Source organism: Argentina silus, assembly GCF_951799395.1.
Source record: "Argentina silus genome assembly, chromosome: X".
In the NCBI taxonomy this organism is placed as follows: Eukaryota; Metazoa; Chordata; class Actinopteri; order Argentiniformes; family Argentinidae; genus Argentina; species Argentina silus.
In genome coordinates, this window is record NC_139653.1 from 17,231,448 (window position 1) to 17,252,532 (window position 21,085).

The 21,085-nt window shown below is 40.0% G+C and overlaps 1 protein-coding gene across 1 annotated transcript in view; it reads right to left on the reverse strand.

The window, feature by feature from the left end:
* Positions 1-21,085, reverse strand: part of b3glcta (beta 3-glucosyltransferase a) — a 68,881-nt gene that overhangs the window by 34,834 nt on the left and 12,962 nt on the right. The window contains exons 3-4 of the mRNA XM_083696319.1: positions 17,155-17,194; positions 3,276-3,385 (exon numbers count right to left, since the gene is read on the reverse strand). Of these exons, the coding sequence (XP_083552445.1) occupies positions 3,276-3,385; positions 17,155-17,194 (150 nt within the window). The remainder of the gene's footprint in view (positions 1-3,275; positions 3,386-17,154; positions 17,195-21,085) is intronic.

Genomic DNA, 21,085 nt, shown 5'->3' on the forward strand with positions numbered 1-21,085 from the left:
TATTATTATTATTTATTTTACCACGTATTACATTATATTCTTATAATTAGGTTTAATTATTTGTATTTTATTTCCATCCCCTCTATTCTTATTTCTTAGGTTTCTTTTAACAAGAAAATATTAAAAAAGCAATACAAATTTCATCACAAAAAAAATTCACCTCAGGTACTGAGAAAAAAAGTATGTTTGGCAGAAATATAGCTTTAAAGTACTGTCAAGGGTTCTGAGAGTAAAGTGCCATTCAAAGACAGGTTTCTAAACATAGAGGAGAGCAGGGGGGGTTTTGTCACAACCTGCAGAGACATAGCAGCCACCACTCAGTCATAATGAGCTGGAGAAAGAACAGCCATTGTCTCTTCAAAGACGCAGTTGATTTTTGCCTGACTATATCACGTCATAGTAAAAACAAGTCTACAGTAAAAATGTTCACCCCCATGGCCAATCATGTTGTCCCCAACAGAATTTCTATTGTTTTCTATAGCACCCCACTTCGGCCAATTAGTATTTACCAATTTTGTAAATGCCGGATCTATATCGCAAGATGCATCATTCCCCCCATGTTTCTTAAAAAATGGTCCCTGTGGTGTCTGAGATATCGCGTGTGACATATAAACATATTAACGAACAGAGACCAATCCACAGTCCACTCCCAGATTTCATCGGGGAGGACACTAGCCGGCTTTCCACAGCAGGGCTTATGCTGTGCATGCCAGTGCGTGCCAAGGACAATTGCTTTACCACAGTCCTTTTACCACAGGCTTCAACAGGGCTTACTCTAAGCCTATTCGGTGCTTAAAACTCTGGGTTTTAGCCTCCTCTACCTCCCTAGTCCTTATGAGGCCAAACGGAGCTAGGGGTGCGGTTTAGAGCGAGGGCGGAATATTGTTATCATCCAAGTTCTTTAGTTGTCTAGTGAACTTGGTATGTGACAAGCATAATCCAAATTTGCTCACTCTAACTACACAATAGAATGGATTTAAATAGAGCTTTTTACAAATACAATTCTCAAAGTACTTAAGTTACCAGAAACCGTTTTGGATTTGATGTGTTTGCCAGTATCATTACCTTATGAACTGCAGATTCTAAATAAACTGGAGATCATACATGGCAGGACTAGAAAGCCCAACTGTGGAAATTCAAACAGGCTTGTTCACTAGACTCGAAGCACCAGACTTTGACCACTTGCTGGCTGCTAATAAGCCTTGGCACGCAAATCCATCGGCTCTTATGCTCCACCATGCAAACCTCATTCAAAAGAAATACTGATGTTGTCTCCTGGCCAATAACAAGCAATCAAGTTACACACAAAATAGCCTACATACACACACAGGTGGAGAAAAATAAGTTATAATAGATTGAGAGCAAAACTATGGCTTGAGTAAAACAAATGTAATAAACATGCAATACGGGTGTGATGAAGGGTACGTGTCTGTTCTTCCCAGGCTGGGTGCACACTGCGTGGGCTTCTATTCACATGTAATCGCTTTGATCATGCAAATAACTGTCATTGTCTGTCTGTCTGTCTGTCTATATTGCTGATATCACCATTACAATTGAAATGGACAAGCCATTCATAACTGTAAGGGCAGTTTCGATTCACCATGATGATAAAGCTATGGTAAGGAGCACAAATGGCCTTTTCAGTCAGGTGTTTATCACGCCTCAGACTGACTTGGAGATGGTGGCTGTCAAAAAAAGGTATGGTAGTCATTAAAATGCTTCCAGATTATTTTCTATGTATGATTTAGAAATTGTAACAACACTATTATATTAAAAACAGACATTTAGGAAAAGTCAGGGAAGGAGGGGAGGTTTCACAACAGAGTTATTTTATTGTCCCCCACTGATGAAATCTCTGTCCATTCGTATGTCACTAGCTTTTTCTCCGACACCAATGGGGCAATTTTGATTAAACTTGGGTGAATAATGGGGCTTGCCATACAGATGCAGTATTTACGAAATTACACTGATTCACCCAATCTTGATGAAACTATGGTGAAAGAGCTAGGAGTGTAGCCTAATGCAATAGGCCTATAGCCTAACACATTTGGGAATAATATTTTGAGAAATCAACGCAAAGCTGTAAGACTGATAATGAATCAAATCAGCACTACATGTTCCGGTAACTTTTCAGTCTGGCTACGAATGCAGCTGTAGGAGTGTAGCCTAATGCAGTAGGCCTATAGCCTAACGATTGTGAACATTGTGTGAGTGAAGTCTGTTATGCAGCATAACTTACTCATACTGAAACTTGGCATATATCAATCAATATGAAACCAGAGTTGTGTAACCTAGCATAGCCAGTCACATTTGTAACCAAATAATTTACCTGTGCAAATATTTTGTCTTAGCCTATTGGTGAAATTTGTGTTTAAAGTAAAGGCGTGGTATATATAGAGTTAGTGCGATAGTAGCCTAACGGTGCCCAAATAATGTTTCACTTTGGTCACAGAAGGTGATCGCAACAACAGAAAATCCCTCCCTGTGCAGCATTGTAAAACAGAGACAACCAGAGTGTCAAAGTAAAACGTTAATGAATAAACCCCCTTGGGTCCCTCTTGGAGTCTGGTTCCTCTGAAGGTTTCTTCCTCCCAGGGAGTTTTTCCTTGCCAATGTGCTCTATGTTTTTCTTCCCTCTCAGGAGTTTTTCCCTTGGCTTGCTTTTTGGGGGTGTTGGTTCGGTGTTAGTTCATATGTTTGTATTGTATTTATTGTTTAGTATTGTTCTTGTTGTAAAACACTCTGAGAGAATTGTCTTTGTAGAAAGCCAGCACAGTATTACCTGCATTTATGTTTTCCTTAAAGATCAACAGAAAATCCCAGCATAATTTACTTTGATGATGAAGGCAACCACCAATTCAGCACTAATGGCCAACATTAACTACACAAACAATATTATATACCTGTCGGTTGCTCTCCCTTCTCAGAAAGGGTATGATCTCAAGCAAGAATCCATTCCATCATATTTCAAAAGCAATGCTGACACCAAGTGGCAATTAGAATGGATTACACCAGTTTATGAAGAATGAAGGATCTTATTTGTTGACAAATTTGTCATCAAGAATCAGAAATGAGCAGGTTTTTTTATAACTTTTATGTAATACAGAAACAGGACATTGACTATCATAAACACCTCTCTCAAAACGATCTCTCAAAAACCTTACACTGGGGAGAATTCTCCACCTTTATCAAACATCCCTGCTCCGTGCATAGCTATGTGTGTGTACATACAGTATGTATGTGTGTGTCTCAGAGTCACTGGGTGGCGCTGTTACCTGTGTGAAGCTCTCTGCCTGCTGGAGCAGGTCTGCTCTCTGTCTCTCCGCCCGTCTCACATGGAAGGTGTTACTTTGGCTCTGGATGACAAACACTACCTCCCGTAGGTCTGAAACACACAGCACAGAGCAGAAGACCTCAAATCAGAGACACAGACACAGACACAGACACACACAAATACATTGAGAATTAGGATCACAATATTTCCTGAGAACTAGATCAGAGGCCTGTCTACACATCACTTAAATCTGACTTGTCATCTAAATAAGATGATCACACTCTGACTGACCACCGTTACCCCAGCTGTGACGAGGATCATATAATGTTTTTAATATTTGGATGTTGTATGTACATTTACACATAGAAATGTCTTCAAACCCGCATCATTTAGCCTGAATCGTTAAGTCGTTGTTTAGCCTGATACTATCTCTGAAGCTAAGTCACACCCACCCCGCCGTCTACCGGTCTGTTATAGCCTGCACATAAAACATCCATATGTAAAAAACAATATGATCCAAGTCACAGTTGGGGCTAACCACCTTGCTTGCATTGTATTTTGATTTCTATTCAGTCTAGACGCAATCTGGCCACCGAAAGTGCATATAGCCTATTAAATACAGCAAGGGGATTTTTTTTTTTAAATGCACACACAATGTGGGCATGGTAGACCCATTTTTAATTTTTAATACTAGGTGTGGACGCACATACTTTGGATTGTGATCTGAATGATCATCATGTTCAGATAACAGAAGTCTGATTAGGTGTCAAGTATAGACGAGGCCAGAGTGAGACATTCAGCCCTTATGAAAGTGGTCACTTCAAAGACCTTGTCAATTGCTACTTTATTCTGACCTCTATCATTGGCTTGGCGATGATACTCACATCAAGAGCTTAATTTGGCAAGAGTGATGGAGTCTGTAAACATCAACCTCCAAACTGTGGAACTTTCTAAATGATTATCAGTCAGATGAGTTTTCGGTATGCAGTGGCATAACACACAAATTGCTGACACTGCAAATAGACCAGCTGGCTGAGGGACAGAGCTGCATTGTAAATATGATTGAGTATCCCCAGTGCATAATGAGGTTAAGACTAACACGGAGCCGGTCGATAGTTTGGTGTAGATGCTTAACAATGTCTGTTTAACTACCTCTATCACTCTTAGGAGAGTGTGCCACCTCAGTGTTACTGACACGTTTACATAATCATCATTGTCATCTTATGGGCCAAAGTAACTAATGTAAGTTGTCTGTAACTAACAAAGTAGCTAATGCAGTTCGGCTTCTTGCGGAATCCATTTACAGAATAGATATGATGGACCTCTATGACGAATGACATTGGTACCACAAGTGCACCGTACAGAAGCTCTCTATTGCTCACAATTGCCAATACAATAAAAACCAAGCCTAAGGATTAAGGGAGTGAAAAATGTGTGCAATTTTGTCTATCGCACTGTTCAATGGAATTACACCCACCAAATCAAATCTTATAACGTCTTCCACATCAAAATGACATTTATACAGCAGGTTGCTCAAAGGTTTGTGAAAACATGGAACCCTTTTCACAGAGGACTGTCAAAGTACAGCAGGCCACATGCAGGTGTAGAGACTGCAGGAGAGATGAAGGAGGAAGCAGGAGAGATGCCAAGGCTTTTCAGCCATGATGAGTAGGACTGGCACTCCCTCTAATGAGTTATGCAGCCTTCTGGGTCTTGTACACAGTCTCACATTAGTCTCGGCTCAAACAAATATGGGAGCCCGGTGCCAATTCATTCTCACTTCCTGAAGTTCCACACATTTTAATTAGCTGCTTACATATTTCGACAGAATGTAGTCATAAAGGAAGTATTGCGTATCATAAATTAGGATTATCTGCAGGAGTTTTTCTATAAAGCTTTTTAAAATTGTGCTGAATAACACTGGGCCGTCTTTCAAAAAACAAGTCACCATGGCTGATGACAAGCTCTGTAATTGACCCTTGGGAATAGTTGTGCAGAAGTAACAAGACAGGGACAGAGAGAGAGAGAGAGAGAGAGAGAGAGACTGAAAGAGACAGTGAGAGAAAAGACGGGAAAGAGCTGACACGGGCAAGATTGGATGTATTGCCTCCTCTTCAATTATAGCACTTGAACCCATTCCCACACAGGGCTGTGATAATGGCCCTGTGTGGGTTTAGGGGTAAACACTGTATCAGTATCATATATTTTTAATTTAGTGTTGGTGGATGCGTCTCAGCCCCTGTTGCCCCACCACAAGGCTCCATTGATCTTCGGGCTCTGGTGAAGGGGGGATTTACCTGTTAAATCTCAGCATGTCCATCTCCAACAGCCTCCTTTGAGAGCACAGCTTAGAGAGTGAATACACATCTTTCACACCTTCTGCTGAGTCTGCTTAAATATGTGTGTGTGTGTGTGTGTGTGTGTGTGTGTGTGTGTAACAGAGCATCTGAAATTATGTGTGTGTATTCTAAAGCCCCAGGTGCCATTCCACCCCTTCAACTGCCTGATAGTACAGCAATAATAGCAGCTGCCTGAGACTAGTGCAAGCATCAGATAAGCAGTGTGCCAATCTCTCATTGTGTAGATAATATGTCCCTGATGTCAAAGCAGAGGAGATCTTGGGGTAAAAAAAATAAACTAATCAAGTAATTTCATTGGCCTGTGCTCCACACTAATGGGTTTGGTTTAACCCTCTTGAATCTAAGCCCCATTTACCCCCATGATTCCAATTGAGATGTAAAACATTAAGATGTTTTATGTTCAATCAAATATAACTAATATAATTTGGCAAAAAATAACTTTTTTCATCAATCCATCTTACAATATATGTAATGCACAGAAATCCTGTCTCTCAAACTATGAACCCTGCACAGAAGTGTATGTCTGTCCTCTCTGTTCCTAATAAAATGGATTTCCAGCCTGTATTATACGGGATTGGTTTAAATCACACTCCCGGGCCAATAATATGCTGTGTCTTTAACCAGTGTCAGTCAAGCCTGACAATATATGTGTCATAGAAGTGCACAAAAAAACGTAGAAGTTAGTAACCAGCGAAGAGCTCTACATTTCCCTTGAGGCCGTGTTGCACTGGTGCCTCTCTCCAGCATGCCTAATCATCGCCAAAATATTAAATTGTGATCAGCTGCATACATCTAGCAATCAACTGCATATATCTAGCCGTACAGGAGTGAAGGCCCAAGACACAGACTTCTCTCTTTCTCTGGATAGACTGATAACAGTGGATATGTCAAACAACAGGTGTGAAACACTCATACAATTATGAATTAACTGAAAACGTGCTGGTTTTTAATCACAAAATTAATTTGTAATATTTATAATAATAACACGGTATTGTTATTTTAGACCTGAATATATTATTAAAAAGTATCAAATCAAGGTTCAGTGATGAGCCGACAGTGATGATGGCTATTTCTGGACACAGTCTTGTACCCTTAGAGGCCCACGAAAGTGAAAATCATAATTTCCAGTGTTTTGGTTAGAATTTTGTCTTCAACAGATCAAATTAGCATCACCCAAATATCACATTTGGTTTCTGTCGCTTTCCAGTACTCTGTGTAAAAATCTAGCCCTGCTATTCTCCCCCAAATGCTCTGTTTTTGATGGGTGTGACTTAAGAGGTTATGTGTCACTACGACATGTTATACTCCAATAGGATGCATGCTCTGGGTAGTAAAACTCAATCAAATGAACCAATTATATAATTTGTTTACATGTTACATCCCTTCCATTTTAGCCACCACAAGCAGTGCACACATTGTCAGCTCCCGGCAGGTACAGATAACAGCCGAGACTAGATGAAACTGGCCATGTAGAATGTTGTGGTAAAATGCAGCAAGTCTGTTCAGAATACAAACGTAAGAAAATTATGTTGCTTGAGCTAGCACAATTTGTATTTTGCAAGCTATAAAAAGTGACCTGTTTGCTTAGTAGAGTTGCTAACAATTTTACAAAGCTAGCTTCAAAATAACTCACCAAAAATGTAATAGCATACAAACAGAAATGCTGCATACATCCACATAAGAGATGAGTCAGCCAGATAAACAAACATTCGGCTCTAGAGCCGTCTAGCACTTCTAAATACAATTTAAAAAAAATACAATAAAATGCTTGTTTCTCAGTGAAACGGTAGCTCGGATTTGCCTACTTGATTTTGGAGGTTCGTATCTCCCTCAAATCTCCTCACAAATGAAGTATTAGTATGTGCACGAGACCCGCCCCTACAACGTCACAATGACAGCTAGTTCAAAGAGCCGTGAGAGCCGATTGTCTGCAGCCCACGCTGTCTCAGTCACTTCAGTCACTCAATACTAGGAGCACTTGTTGTCTTTAGATCGCTGCAGTTAATGTTCTATGCATCCTAGCAAAAAAAGTTTTACGAAGAGGAAGGTTGTCTTAAATTCGATTTTGTTTGTGTTCGGCTTCAGCACCCATGGCAATTATCTCAGTTTGCCCACGAATCATCTTAATCAGGGACGTGGGTACTTCCATTTTTGCCCCCAACCCCACATTGTGCCCTTTTTGGGGAAAAGCACCTGCCCTTACATAAGTCTGTGCACATCCCTTTAATCATAGTGGAATAGGGTAAAATGAGTAATCCTGTTACTCTCCCCTTCTCCCCTTCTCCCCTAATCTCCATCACTCCCTGTCCTCTCCCCTCCAGCCATGATCACCATTGTACATTCTAATACCCTGCCACCCAAAGCTGGCCTTCCCAGGTAAAGTAAGCAATCGATAAATCTGTTGAATTATAGAGCACAGATTTGAAACAGCAACTCTTGTGCTAAAGACACCACAAAGCATCTCAATGACAAAGGAAGATGTTTGTATAATGCCTCTTGGCTGAGTGGAATAGCTGAAGCCATGCTGAATGGGGAAGACGGTGGTGAGAGAGATAGGACTGGAGCCCTGGCTCTGGTCAAAACAGTTACGGATGATTTATTGTATTTTATATTTGGCCATTGTCTGATCATAGAGCTAGTGAGCATGTTCGTTTATCCACCCTTCCTCATTCTGTATTCCACAGACTCCATACATAAAAAGACTATCTGCCTTGAGATATATTGCCTGAAATGAGATACCAGAGAATTCTGCCCCTCTCTGTTGTGATGCTTTTCTCATATTGTACTGTATGGATCCACACTTCCAACACTATCATCTGCTCAATGGCAAGCTATAGGAAGTAGTGGTATGTGTTTGCAGGTTGATATTCACAACTAATGCAGAATCTGTGTGTGAGAGGGAGACGTAAAAAGAAATAAATATAGCAAAGCTAGTGTGTTCACCATACTATACAGGACAAGCTTAGTGGTGTGTTTTGTGTGTGTGTATGCACTGTGCACACATGCATGCTCAAATACAGCTACATTTTGTTTTTGTGTGCATGTGGTGGTCTGGCCATGTGGTGCTGTCACCTCATTGGCACAAAGCCACGCTGACACTTCCTTAGAGCAGGGTGGCAGAGGGGCAGAATATACAGAGGGGCCCTGGGTAGCTCTGTCATCTCCATCAACGTCACAGAGCAGGTGTGTGGGAGCCACTGTCACTTAACCCTTCACTTTGCCCCAGGACATCTACACACCTACATTCAAAAACATACAACTGGCATTTCTGAAAATGGCAAAACTCTACAAGTGAGGCCATTAGACTGTTGTGGAGAACGATGTAACTGTCATTGCAGATGCAGAGCACTCTATCGCCAGCCATCAGCAGAGACGAGTGAGGTTGTCAATAACTAATTTCCATAAGCGGCAGGCCTGCCTCCTTGCCCAGCTGTTGATTGTGTCGGTGTAGAACCTCCCGCGCTCCAATGACTCACATCATTGGGCTCCCCTAGACAAGGCGCTCTGGACTTATCCCTCTCCGTAAAAATCCACCCCACCCCTGGTGTGTCCAAATGGTGCAGCTCAGAGATGGAACACACAGGAGAGCATTGAGCGGTGCGGTGTTCTGACCAAATCAGCCATGACCGTCACACCAGATAGAGCCACAATTTAATACCCATCCTCAGGCATGAAGGGATATTCTATCCAAAAGTACAAATTTAATATAACCAACTTTCAGTCTGCAGGGTGTTCGATTCAGTGAAATGGAAAGAATTTAAATTTACCGAAGGCAATCCAATGTGCCACCAGCCTGTGTCATACAGCAAGTGAAATGATTTCCTCTCAACCTCCCTCTCATATTCATACAGATTTTTAATTGCTCTGCACTGGGATCAATAGAAAGCACGGTGTGTTTAACTTTCAGCTTACGGCTGGAAAGGTCAGTGTCATAAATATCCCTCAGTGATTTGGAGAGGGAAAAAAGAGAGTGGGGGATAGAGAGGAAGGGAAACAGAGAGGGGTTGAGAGCAAGAAAGAGAGAGAGGCCACTCTACTCTGGCAAAAAATAATTACCTCATTACGATTCTCTCCTAGTAATGGGCACAAAAAAGCGGACCAGATTCAACACCTGAAGTTCGGAGTGGGTCTGCAAGCTAGTTTAATCACACTCATTATAAATGCTGCAGTCCATGTCTCCATGGACAACTCTGGTAAAGACTAATGAGTGTTGAAGGCAGCCTTAAACCTCCTACTTTGCATCAATAATTCAGGACCCAGAGGCAACTTAGTTTTAACAGATTCCAAATCCTCACTCCCATCATTTGCCTTTAAACTACACCTTTAAAATAATATGGAATCAAGTCAACATGATCATAAGCACTTAAAGACACTGCATGTTTCTGCATTGTTGATGAGAACACAGTGGACATAGACACGTGGGGGAAAGCTTTTGCAGTGTTTCTAAAATTTCATGTTTGTAGGAGTGTTTGGTGTTGTCTTGATCTCGGAAATAAACCCCAGGCCAGCTGAGTGGGAAGAGAGAGTAGCGAGAAAAGAGATTTACAGTGTATTATTTTTCCCTCCAGAGATGAACACACAGGCTAGCACTTTTGACAAGTACACCCACAGTGCTCTGATGAAGATGTATAGTGTATTGAAACATGTTAGACTACCTTAACCCTCATGTTATGTTTTGGGTCAAATTGACCCATTTTAAAGTTTGACATCACTGAAATGCTATTTATTCTATTTGTTTCAGTATGAACCTTCATCTAATCCTCTAGCTAGGGGTAATGAACTAATACAAAATAAAAAAATAACATTTTAATAAAAGAGAAAAAGGTTACATACTATAGATGATGTTCGAGGTCAATTTGACCCGGTAGCTAAAGTGAATAGGGTTTGTTGTGTTCTTGCACAAAATAAACTTCTCTGTTGTTCCCTCCATCACTCCTCATCCCCCTTCATCTCTCTCTCTCTCATATCTGCACACACACTCACACAGCATGTGCGTATGAACGCACACACACACAGATCTGCTAATGCAGACCCTCCCTCACACAGACACATATTTGTACTGGACTGGCAAACAGCCAGACAGACAGACAGGAATACAGTATGTGAACCATCTTTTTCTCATATCACACATATTTGATACAAGCAGGGTCCTACCCAACCTTCACTCACTCTGTACAACAGAACAGTATGTTCTCTCTTGAAACATGAGCAAAAGACTTTCATCAGTGAGACACTATAAAGCCTCTTTGACCATGACAGTTAGATTGAGGAAGAGGTTTCTGAGACCGAGAACAATGTAGAAGTGAACTCTGCCCATTAGGACTCATCCTCTGATGAAGAGGAAACCTCCTCACAGCCTGAAAGTGAGGTGTTCATGTAAAATAATGGAAATATTGAATGGTCCCCACTCCCCATCCCCCCTTGAAAGTCAGGTAAGAGTGCCTACTGAAAACATAGAATGGTCCCAGGTCCCACAAGATATGCTATTACACATATCAAAGACATAAAGTCAGCATTTAAATTGTTTATCCCAAGAGCAAATTTAAACTAGAAAAATAAGTTCCAGAAGAAACTTTGTGGGCTTCCAAAGTCTTATTTTGGTAGTGCAAAAAGTTTAAAGGTGGTTTGGACGATAGATTGATTTGTTGGGTAGTTGAAAGAAAGTGAGAGTCTTATGGTAGTGGATACAATTTACCGATGGATGGATGGATGGATGGAAGAAAGAGTAAATGGATACATGAGAGAGGGGAGGTACTGTATAGACAGATAAACAAAATGAATAGGTTAATTAGTATGGGTTATACTAAGTAAAGTTGTAGTGACTGGTGATAAGAAGAAAGGATGATGGGGCTAGGTAGTGGAAAGAAAGTGAGATAGTAGGATGAACAGATGTATACAAGTTGGTCAGAGGGTAGGAAAGCCAGATAGAAGGTTAGAAAGATAGAATGTTGGAAAGATAGATAGATAGATAGATAGATAGATAGATAGATAGATAGATAGATAGATAGATAGATAGATAGATAGATAGATAGATAGATAGATAGATGTGAAGCTTGAAAGGTGTAAGAGCAGCAGAGGTCCACAAATGAAATATTTTGGTTTACATAGACTTCTATGTTAAAATTGTAAAAAACACTTTCAGGTTTTAATCGTTTAACCCTTAGATACCCTGACCCATTTGTCCTTGCATGAGCAGTGCAATGATGAGGACTGGCCAAGGAGACCCCAAATAACACAATTTCAACACTCTCACAAATAGTTATCCAATGTTGCCTATATGCATGTCTCTATGGCTTTTTTAATGCATATATATGCAGTTAACACTCTCGTATATGTGTGTTGAGGGGATTCAGACGCTGAATGTAAGTTTACATTCAGCTTTTGAGCCACAAAAATATTATTTTATTATAAGTCTATGCAAAGCATGAACGTGTGATTACAGTCCTTAACGGCCAATGTTACATTAACGTTTCAACAGACTATACATTCGCCAAAAATGAAGATTTTTCTTAGAAAATTAACACAATCTTATGAGCATTTCATACAAGACTCTTTCGGGGGAGCAGAATTTCTGTATTCTGACTTGTGATTTAAGCCATTTTTCAGAGAAAACTTATATTGGTGTAATTACAACAATCCGCTAAAGTGAAAAATATGAGAGGGAGGTTGAGAGGAAATCATTTCACTTGCTGTGCTAAAACTCTTTACTAGGATCTCTTGTTCAAGACAGTAGTTTCCTTTTGTGAATTCATCGCGTACAGACATTTAACCAGGTGTTGAAAGACATTGTGGCAATATCAGGCGTTAAAGGGTTAAAAAATACAATGAGTTTCAAAAAGTTTAATACAAGAAATGCGAGTTAGAGGTCTCTGCAAATTTTACAAGTTGGATTGGTGTGAATCGCTTAAAAGTTGTAGAAGGACTAGTGGTAGGAAAATGTGGAAGAAATAATCATAACTACAAAAGGAAGTTCTTCAAGAAACGTTGTCGGCTTGCAAAGTCTTATTTTGGTAGTTGATCAAATGAAAAGATGTTTGGACTAGATGGATGTTTGGATAGATAGATAAATAGATAGATAGAGAGGTAGATAGATAGAGAGAGAGAGAGAGAGAGAGAGAGAGATAGTGTAAACGTGCTTAATATTTAAGTAGGGTCAATCAGTACACATTTTAAAGTTAAATTGAGTTGTGAAGCTTAAACGATAGAAGAGGAGATGCATTTTAAAATGTTCACCAATGGTCCTTATGGAAATCCATGTTAATCAATGCAACTTAAAAAGGCTTTAAGTTTATAAAAGTCTAAATAGTATCATAACTATGAATGGAAGTTATTTAAGTAGAGTCAGTCTACACATTTTAAAGTTTAATTGTCAAGCTTAAAATATGAGCAAGTGGATACATTTTGAAATATCCCCATTCAGAGTGAATGGCTATAGGAATTAATAGGATTTCTGGCAAATTTGAGGACAGCTCAAAAAGTATAAATTGTATGAAAAAGATATTTTAAAGCAACTTAGGTTGTACAAGTCTGGGCATTTAAAAGTTGATTTGAAGCTAATACCGCTGGTAAAGTGATTGCATCATAATCAAAGGATACCATGACAACAAAGCTATTTTAGCTATTTTTGGAGCATGATCAAATGTTTTTATTTGATATTCGAGACGTGTACAGGTACAAGTAACGTGGCTAACGTGAGGATTCGCTAATATAGCTGAAAAAAACAAAACTTATATCTGCGCAGATTTTTCACACTGTCTCCCTTTCTGGGATGATGGGGAACATGAAATAATTAACAGTAGTACATTTTATTACAATGGGATCAAGTTTGACATGCAAATATGTAACAGTGCTGCGTCAGTGGAAATGGTGTGAATAGGAGCGACAGTGGTTAAAATTGTGTATCTTTTGGTTGCCATAGACCTCCATGTTAAAAAGTGCACTGGTTTGTTTGGTTGGTTGGATAAATACAATGTTAGATAGATAGATAGATAGATAGATAGGATGAGCTAGGGGTACTTCAGTGGAGGGGGTAGAGAGCTGGTTGATTGAGTGGTAGAGAGAGGTAGAGTTGGTTAGTTAACCGGATGAGAGTTTTTGGAGTTACAAAAGGCTTAATAGTTTAAAAGGTTTAACAGAAAGCTTTTATCAGGGTTGGTTAATTTTTCTGGGTAGTTGAATAAAAATGAGATATGTTGTTTAGGGATGGTTGATTGGATGGATGAATGGATAGATGAAAGAGAAAATGGATAGATGAGAGAGGGGAGGTATAGAAAGATCAAAACAATTAAGAGGTTAATCTGCATGGGTTATAATGAGTGAAGCTATAGTGACTGGTGAAAAGATGACGGCTAGGTAGTTGAAAGGTTAGATGGATATATGGTTGGAATGATAGATAGTATGTTAGAAGGTCATATATAGAATGTTAGATAGATAGATAGATAGATAGATAGATAGATAGATAGATAGATAGATAGATAGATAGATAGATAGATAGATAGATAGATAGATAGATAGATAGATAGCCTGGGGTAGCTCAATGCAGTGGGTAGAGAGTTGGTTGGTTGAGTGGTAGAGTTGTTGGTTAACCGGATGTTAGAGTTTGGAGTTACAAAAAGCGTAATAGTTAAAAAAAGTTTAATAGGTATCAGAGAGGTTTTATCAGGGTTGTTGATACAGTTGAAATGGTGTTAATAGTTTAAAAGGTGTAAGATCGGCAGTGGTTCAAAAATGGCATGTTTTGATTTCCATAGACCTCCATGCTAAAAAGCACACTTTCAAGTTTGTAACATTTAAAAGTTAATTAGGTATCAAAACCAAAAGTCATAGCAAAGAGAGAAAGACCTCTCTGCACGTTTTAAAGTCAGATTGGTGTGAATAGCTTAAAAGTTGTAGGAGGAGTAGCTGGTGAAAAAAGTGAAATAATAATAATAAGTATGTTGAAGAACAATAGTTGGACTTGCTGAAGCAAGCCCACCTAATAATAAATTATTATTTAACTTTCACTTAATAATAATAATAATAATAATAATAATAATATTATTGAAAGAAAGAAAAAGAAAGAAAAATAAGTAATTGGAGTATCAAGAGTTGAACTTGCTGATGTAACTCCACTCATAATAAGAAATATGAGCAAGAACAATAGTTGGACTTGCTGAAGCAAGCCTACTCAAAATGAACACTACGTCCATTATAGCATAAAATGGTTGCAAATTGTGTGTTTTATGATGAAAACGAGTGGATAAATATAAGACAAATGTGGTCTGTATATACAATTTTGGAAGCAATGACTATTTGAAGGTGAGCACTGGGTCAACTGGGTCCGACCATAACGTGTGTAGCCTTATTGAAGATAACAGGAGGGTTAAGCCTGTTACATGTTTCAGAGGAGAGTTGTTGGTGTACAGTATGGCCTCTGTCAGCATCTTGTGAGCTCTCCTAGGGAGCCATGAAGGAGATATCTCATGGCTTGGCTAACAGCCATAGCATGAATATGATGTCACTGCAGGAAGAACAATAGCACTCCCGATGCTTAGACAAGCTTAATTATCTTTATTATCATAATCAGATTTACAATCAGACAGCCTTTATATTCAGATTCTGCAGATTTCATTATTCCAGTAACTGGGCACACTGCTGGATGTAAAGGTTATTTCAGAGCATAGCCACGGTTTCTTTTCTAAAAACATGCTTCACATACAGTATTTATCAAAAGGGCATTTCTCAAGCAGTGCTAAACCTCTAAATCTGACAGCAATGTTACTGAACGATAATAAACCTCCCACATATGGGAGGACAAAAAGTAGTGAGATACTTGCAACCAACCAACCAACATAACATAAAACAACGGGTTTTTTTACAATGGAAAATGTTGAAGGTGTTCTGTAGTTTAGAGGAGCTTACATGTTAGTTGTGTATAAATTGCATCCCATACCATCTGGCGGGTTGAGGTGGATAGAATAGCATTTCATTGATTTTCACTGATGAGGAGGCGGATGCGTCCAGGTTGACAGGTTTTGTATGAAGTTTCTGCACCACACATTTAACAGATACCCTTTTGAGGTCTGCCCTCAGTGCAGATTCAGCACCCGCTATTCCCCCTGATAATGTGAACTCTCAAAGCTTGCAGCAGCCACTGCAAGCCACACAACAATTGATCTTTGTCCAATGTTTTTTTCCCCCAAAAGATACCCATAGATGCACAAAATAAATTGGGCGGTTCTGTCCTTTGATGTTCACAGAGATGTTATAACAAAGAATGTCCATCCTTGATGTATTGCTGTCATTTATAAATTTTTAGATTCAAACCCACAAACAATATCCTCCACTCAAACGAGCATTGCCTCCCTAGAGTGACAAAGGGAATTATTATGGCAGTGCCAGATAGCTCTATTTATTCTGTCTGTGTGCATTTCCACTTTGTTAAGGTGCCAAATGAGGGCATTATAAACTTCCTTTTGTTTCCGTGGTGACCCAGTTGAATGACCAACAGGCAGAGGTCCAGAGTGTCGGCTCCAAACTCCTCTGCAGGTTCCTGAAAATTACTCTCAGATGAAGCACTCTGCAATTGTGTGAGCTCTCTCAAGCATGAAAGGCAAACATCAGATCTTTCTACTCGCTCTACTTTTGAAATTCTGCCGTCAAATTAATAAGAGTAGAGCCGCATCTAGCCATAAGAGTAAAGCTTTATTGGATTAATTTAGCTTTCCAAGGTTTTCATACCACAAGTATCTTCATCACTTAATAGGACAGAAAATCCTAGAAGAAAGACATCAGACAGAGAGACCTGTTGACTCTGCACTGTTCATTAAAGCATTCACAGGACCAATTTTTCAGATGGCAACCAACCTTAGAGAGGATTTCATTTCTACTACACTACAGAATGTGGTAGCCTGGTTGAAACCTTGTTTAAGTGTTGGAGAATAATGGCATAGCCCTCTCCTGCTTGTGTAAATACAGTTATCAAGACAATACATGTACAATATACCGGTATAAAGCCTCTCGTTTGTTGTGTCATGTTGTATTACCTTCATTTCCCATTGCATTGTCACAGCTGAATATCAAACATTATAACACTTAAAACTACAACCCATTGGCCAAGAGCAAGGGATACTGTCCTGTTTTATTATAGGACTAACCTTGCTACTCAAAATGTGACCCAGCATTGCTAACGTTGCCCAGCCAAGCTAATTGATTTAACTGAAATCCGACACAAACAGTTAATAGAGATTCTGATAACACAATACTTGTAATACTTATAATTTGTTCATAGGATTTGTTACAAGCAAGTATGACTGCATTATAATGTCTTATATTATCTCATAATGATCCTGAGCAATTATCTGCCATATTCTGTCAGTTGAAAACATTTTTATCATACTGACATAACATATACTATGAAGACATTATAAGGCATCATACTGTACATGCCTATAATGTGTTGTGTGTGTGCCGACATAGAAAGTCTTACTGAGATTCTTATTCATTTGTAATTATTGAATATAAAAAAATATGGACACTTACCCAGTTGACTGTAATATATGACTTCCTCAGCATCTTGGTTCTGAAGTGAGAGAGAGAGAGAGATTACTATGATGATGTTCACAGGACTGTTTCAAAGGAATGTGTAACAACTGAGGGAAAGTGGGACAATGGGGTTAAAGGTAGGATTCATGAAAGGCTAATCTAAACACAAATTCCAAACCAGAATAATTACTGTACTTCCTTTGTCACTCATTTACTCTTTTATTTGCAATGCTAAATGTAGAAACCCCTATGGCTTATTTGGAAACATAATGGATGATTCTCCATGTCATTAGTTCTTCATAATTGTGTGGATTCTGCGCCTGCAGCATCGAAGCGCCTTCCCTCCAAGCACTATGCTCAATTAAGGCATCGAGTGCTTTCCTCCACTGGAGCTGTCAGAATCTGTGCTCGCAACAGACCATAGAGGGATGTGTAAATCAATCACAACCGAAACAACTTTGAAGAGCTTTCTCTTCACTTGCATCTTTCAGAAGACATCGTTTGGTCTTTGGGGAAAGGAAGAACAGGCAAGTTCTGGCAGTTTTCGGTACTCACTAGAAGAGTAGCACAGTATTAATAGATAATGACGATGAGAGACATTTTTTGATTTATAACTACCTCTAGACTAACAATTACTCCACTCCTGGGCTCCTGCAGCCTTTGGAGAGCACAATTGAAACAAGTCATAAATTCACACTGAGTCGGGTGTGGCATATCGTAACAGCACCAGGGAGGGCACACTGAATCACTGTGGTTAGGTGGTGGTCATCAGATGAGCAGGAGAAGCCATCTATCTAAACACACCCAGGAGACCACCAATATAACAACAGACCCAGGAGACCACCAATATAACAACAGACCCAGGAGACCACCAATATAACAACAGACCTGTACAGTTATTCGTTTAGCTCATTTTCTGCCACAGGCTGAGCTGCCTGGCACCTGTCACAACAGCCCTTTTATTTACTTGCACGTTTGATTCACTTCCTTCATTCCCTCTAATATTCATCACACCCTTAATAGTATATTCTGACAAGTATCTAGTCATGGATTTTGAATAACAGGATGCAGTGCAATATTGAGGAAAGCAGAGCGCAAGAATAATGAATCTTCCATGACGCTTGTAAGTTGCATGCACTTTGAGTAGTCATATTTAGAGCTGATCAGAGTGAGAGGCAAATGTATGCATAGAGGCAGACAAGACCACATCAGACCTCATTTAATTCAGTGCCATTGGTGGATAAAAGACATCTACTTAATTGGGCTCAGTAGCTTGTGTCAGGCCCATGGGTTTCTGCTTAATCTTCTCACACACTATTCCTCTAAAGCCCATTTTCTGAAGAGAGAAGATGGCATCCTGAGGGCTATATCTATTACATCTAAGAACATTGAAAAATGTGTCAGATGATAAAGAATTGTGAATATCTCACTGTAAACCAAAAACCTTGTGCAAACATGAGTCACTAGCATTTGTTCTATTTCCAGCAATCAAAAAACCACCAAAGTAATATTTAGTGCAAACATTGTGGACATACAGTGGCAACTATGAACTATTATGAACCAGTAAATGTAGATTTGCGCCGACACTGAATACTAATGAGATAAAAAGGCCATTGCCCTTCACGTGTCCCCAGATGAAGATCATAGTTGTCACAGGCGAGCAGGAGCAGGACCCATAATCTCATCTGTGCCCGAGAGTTCCAGTCTTGCGCACCGATTCACCCTCCCCCTCCCCCAGCAACACCCAGGAGCTGACAGAGCTCTTTCGCTCCTTCACCCATAGCAGCACTAGGGCTCTCAAACAGAAGAGAAATGGCAAATGATTGCTCTGCTACACAGTGAATCAAGGTGAAGACTGTGATGCAATGACTGGTTAGAGAGCTGCTGCCAGTAAATGGACACTGTGTGTGTGTGTGTGTTTGTGTGTTTGTGTGTGTGTGTGTGTGTGTGTGTAGCCTTTGTCATTGTCTTGTTCTCCCTAAGACTCAGTCCTGTGAGGCTGTTACAAAAAGAAAAGTGAGAGAAAGCAATAAGTCATTGTCTTGCACCTTCAAATAAAGGACAGGTAGGGAATACAGAGGAGTCTAAGCGAATATAAACACAGACAACCTTGACCCTTCCAGACCCCTCACTCAGTAGACTGCACTCACTCAGTAGACTGCACGCACTCAGTAGACTGCACGCACTCAGTAGACTGCACTCACTCGGTGACTAGACTGCACTCACTCAGTGACTAGACTGTAGGATGCTGATATAATCCTTGATGGCTACAATGTCTACAGGTCTGATAGAGTGGAAAGAGGTGGCCGTGTTGCTGTCTTTGTAAAAAAAGGGTTTTGTTGTATCTGTATTGAATTCCATTTCTGTACCCAAGCAATTTGAATGCCTTGTGTTAAGTGTTTTTCTAGGAATTGCCTACCAGTTTAACAGTGATAGGGGTCTATTGCCCCCCTCTGCTGAAACCGGTGCTCTTGATATACTTGCTGGATTGTTCTCCTCTTATTCAGTATCGGAAATGTTAATTAAACAGGTTTTGCTAATTACAGTGCATTGAGAAAGTATTCAGACTTTTTCCACATTTTGTTATGTTACAGCCTTATTCTAAAATGGCTTAAATTATGTTTTTACTCATCAATCTACACACAATACCTCATAATGACAAAGTGAAAACAGGTTTTTAGAAATGTTTGCTAACTTATTAAAAATGAAAAACTGAAATATCACATTTACATAAGTATTCAGACCCTTTGCTATAATTCTCGAAATTGAGCTCAGGTGCATCCTGTTTCCATTGATCATCCTTGAGATGTTTCTACAATTTGATTGGAGTCCATCTGTGGTAAATTCAATTGATTGGACATGATTTGGAATGGCACACACCTGTCTATATAAGGTCCCACAGTTGACAGTGCATGTCAGAGCAAAAACCAGGCCATGAGGTCGAAGGAATTGTCCGTAGACCTCAGAGACAGGATTGTGTCAACGCACAGATCTGGGGAAGGGTTCAAAACTATTTCTGCAGCATTGAAGGTCCCCAAGAACACAGTAGCCTCCATCATTCTTAAATGGAAGAAGTTTGGAACCACCAAGACTCTTCCTAGAGCTGGCTGCTTGGCCAAACTGAGCAATAGGGGAAGAAGGGCCATCGTCAGGGAGGTGACCAAGAACCCAATGGTTCTCTGTGGAGATGGGAGAACCTTCCAGAAGGACAAACAATCTCTGCAGCACTCCATAAATCAGGCCTTTATGGTAGAGTGGCCAGATGGAAGCCACTCCTCAGTAAAAAGCACAAGTTTGAACTCTTTGGCCTGAATGTCAAGCGTCACGTCTAGAGGAAATCAGGCACCGCTCATCACCTGGTCAACACCATCTCTACGGTGAAGCATGGTGGTGGCAGCATCATGCCGTGGGGATGTTTTTCAGTGGCGGGGACTCAGGACCTCAGACTGGTGCGAAGGTTCACCTTCCAACAGGACAACGACACAGCCAAGACATCGCAGGAGTGGCTTCGGGACAAGTCTCTGAATGTCCTTGAGTGGCCCAGCAAGAGCCCGGACTTGAACCCGATCAAACATCTCTGGAGAGACCTGAAAAAAGCTGTGCACCGACGCTCCCCATCCAACCTGACAGAGCTTGAGAGGATCTGCAGAGAAGAATGGGAGAAACTCCCCAAATACAGGTGTGCCAAGCTTGTAGCGTCATACCCAAGAAGACTTGAGGCTGTAATCGCTGCCAAAGGTGCTTCAATAAAGTACTGATTAAAGGGTCTGAATACTTATGTAAATGTGATATTCAAATGTTATTTTTAATAAATTAGCAACAATTTCTAAAAACTTGTTTTCACATTGTCATTATTGGGTATTGTGTGCAGATTGATGAGTAAAAAAAATTATTTAATCCATTTTACAATAAGGCTGTAACATAACAT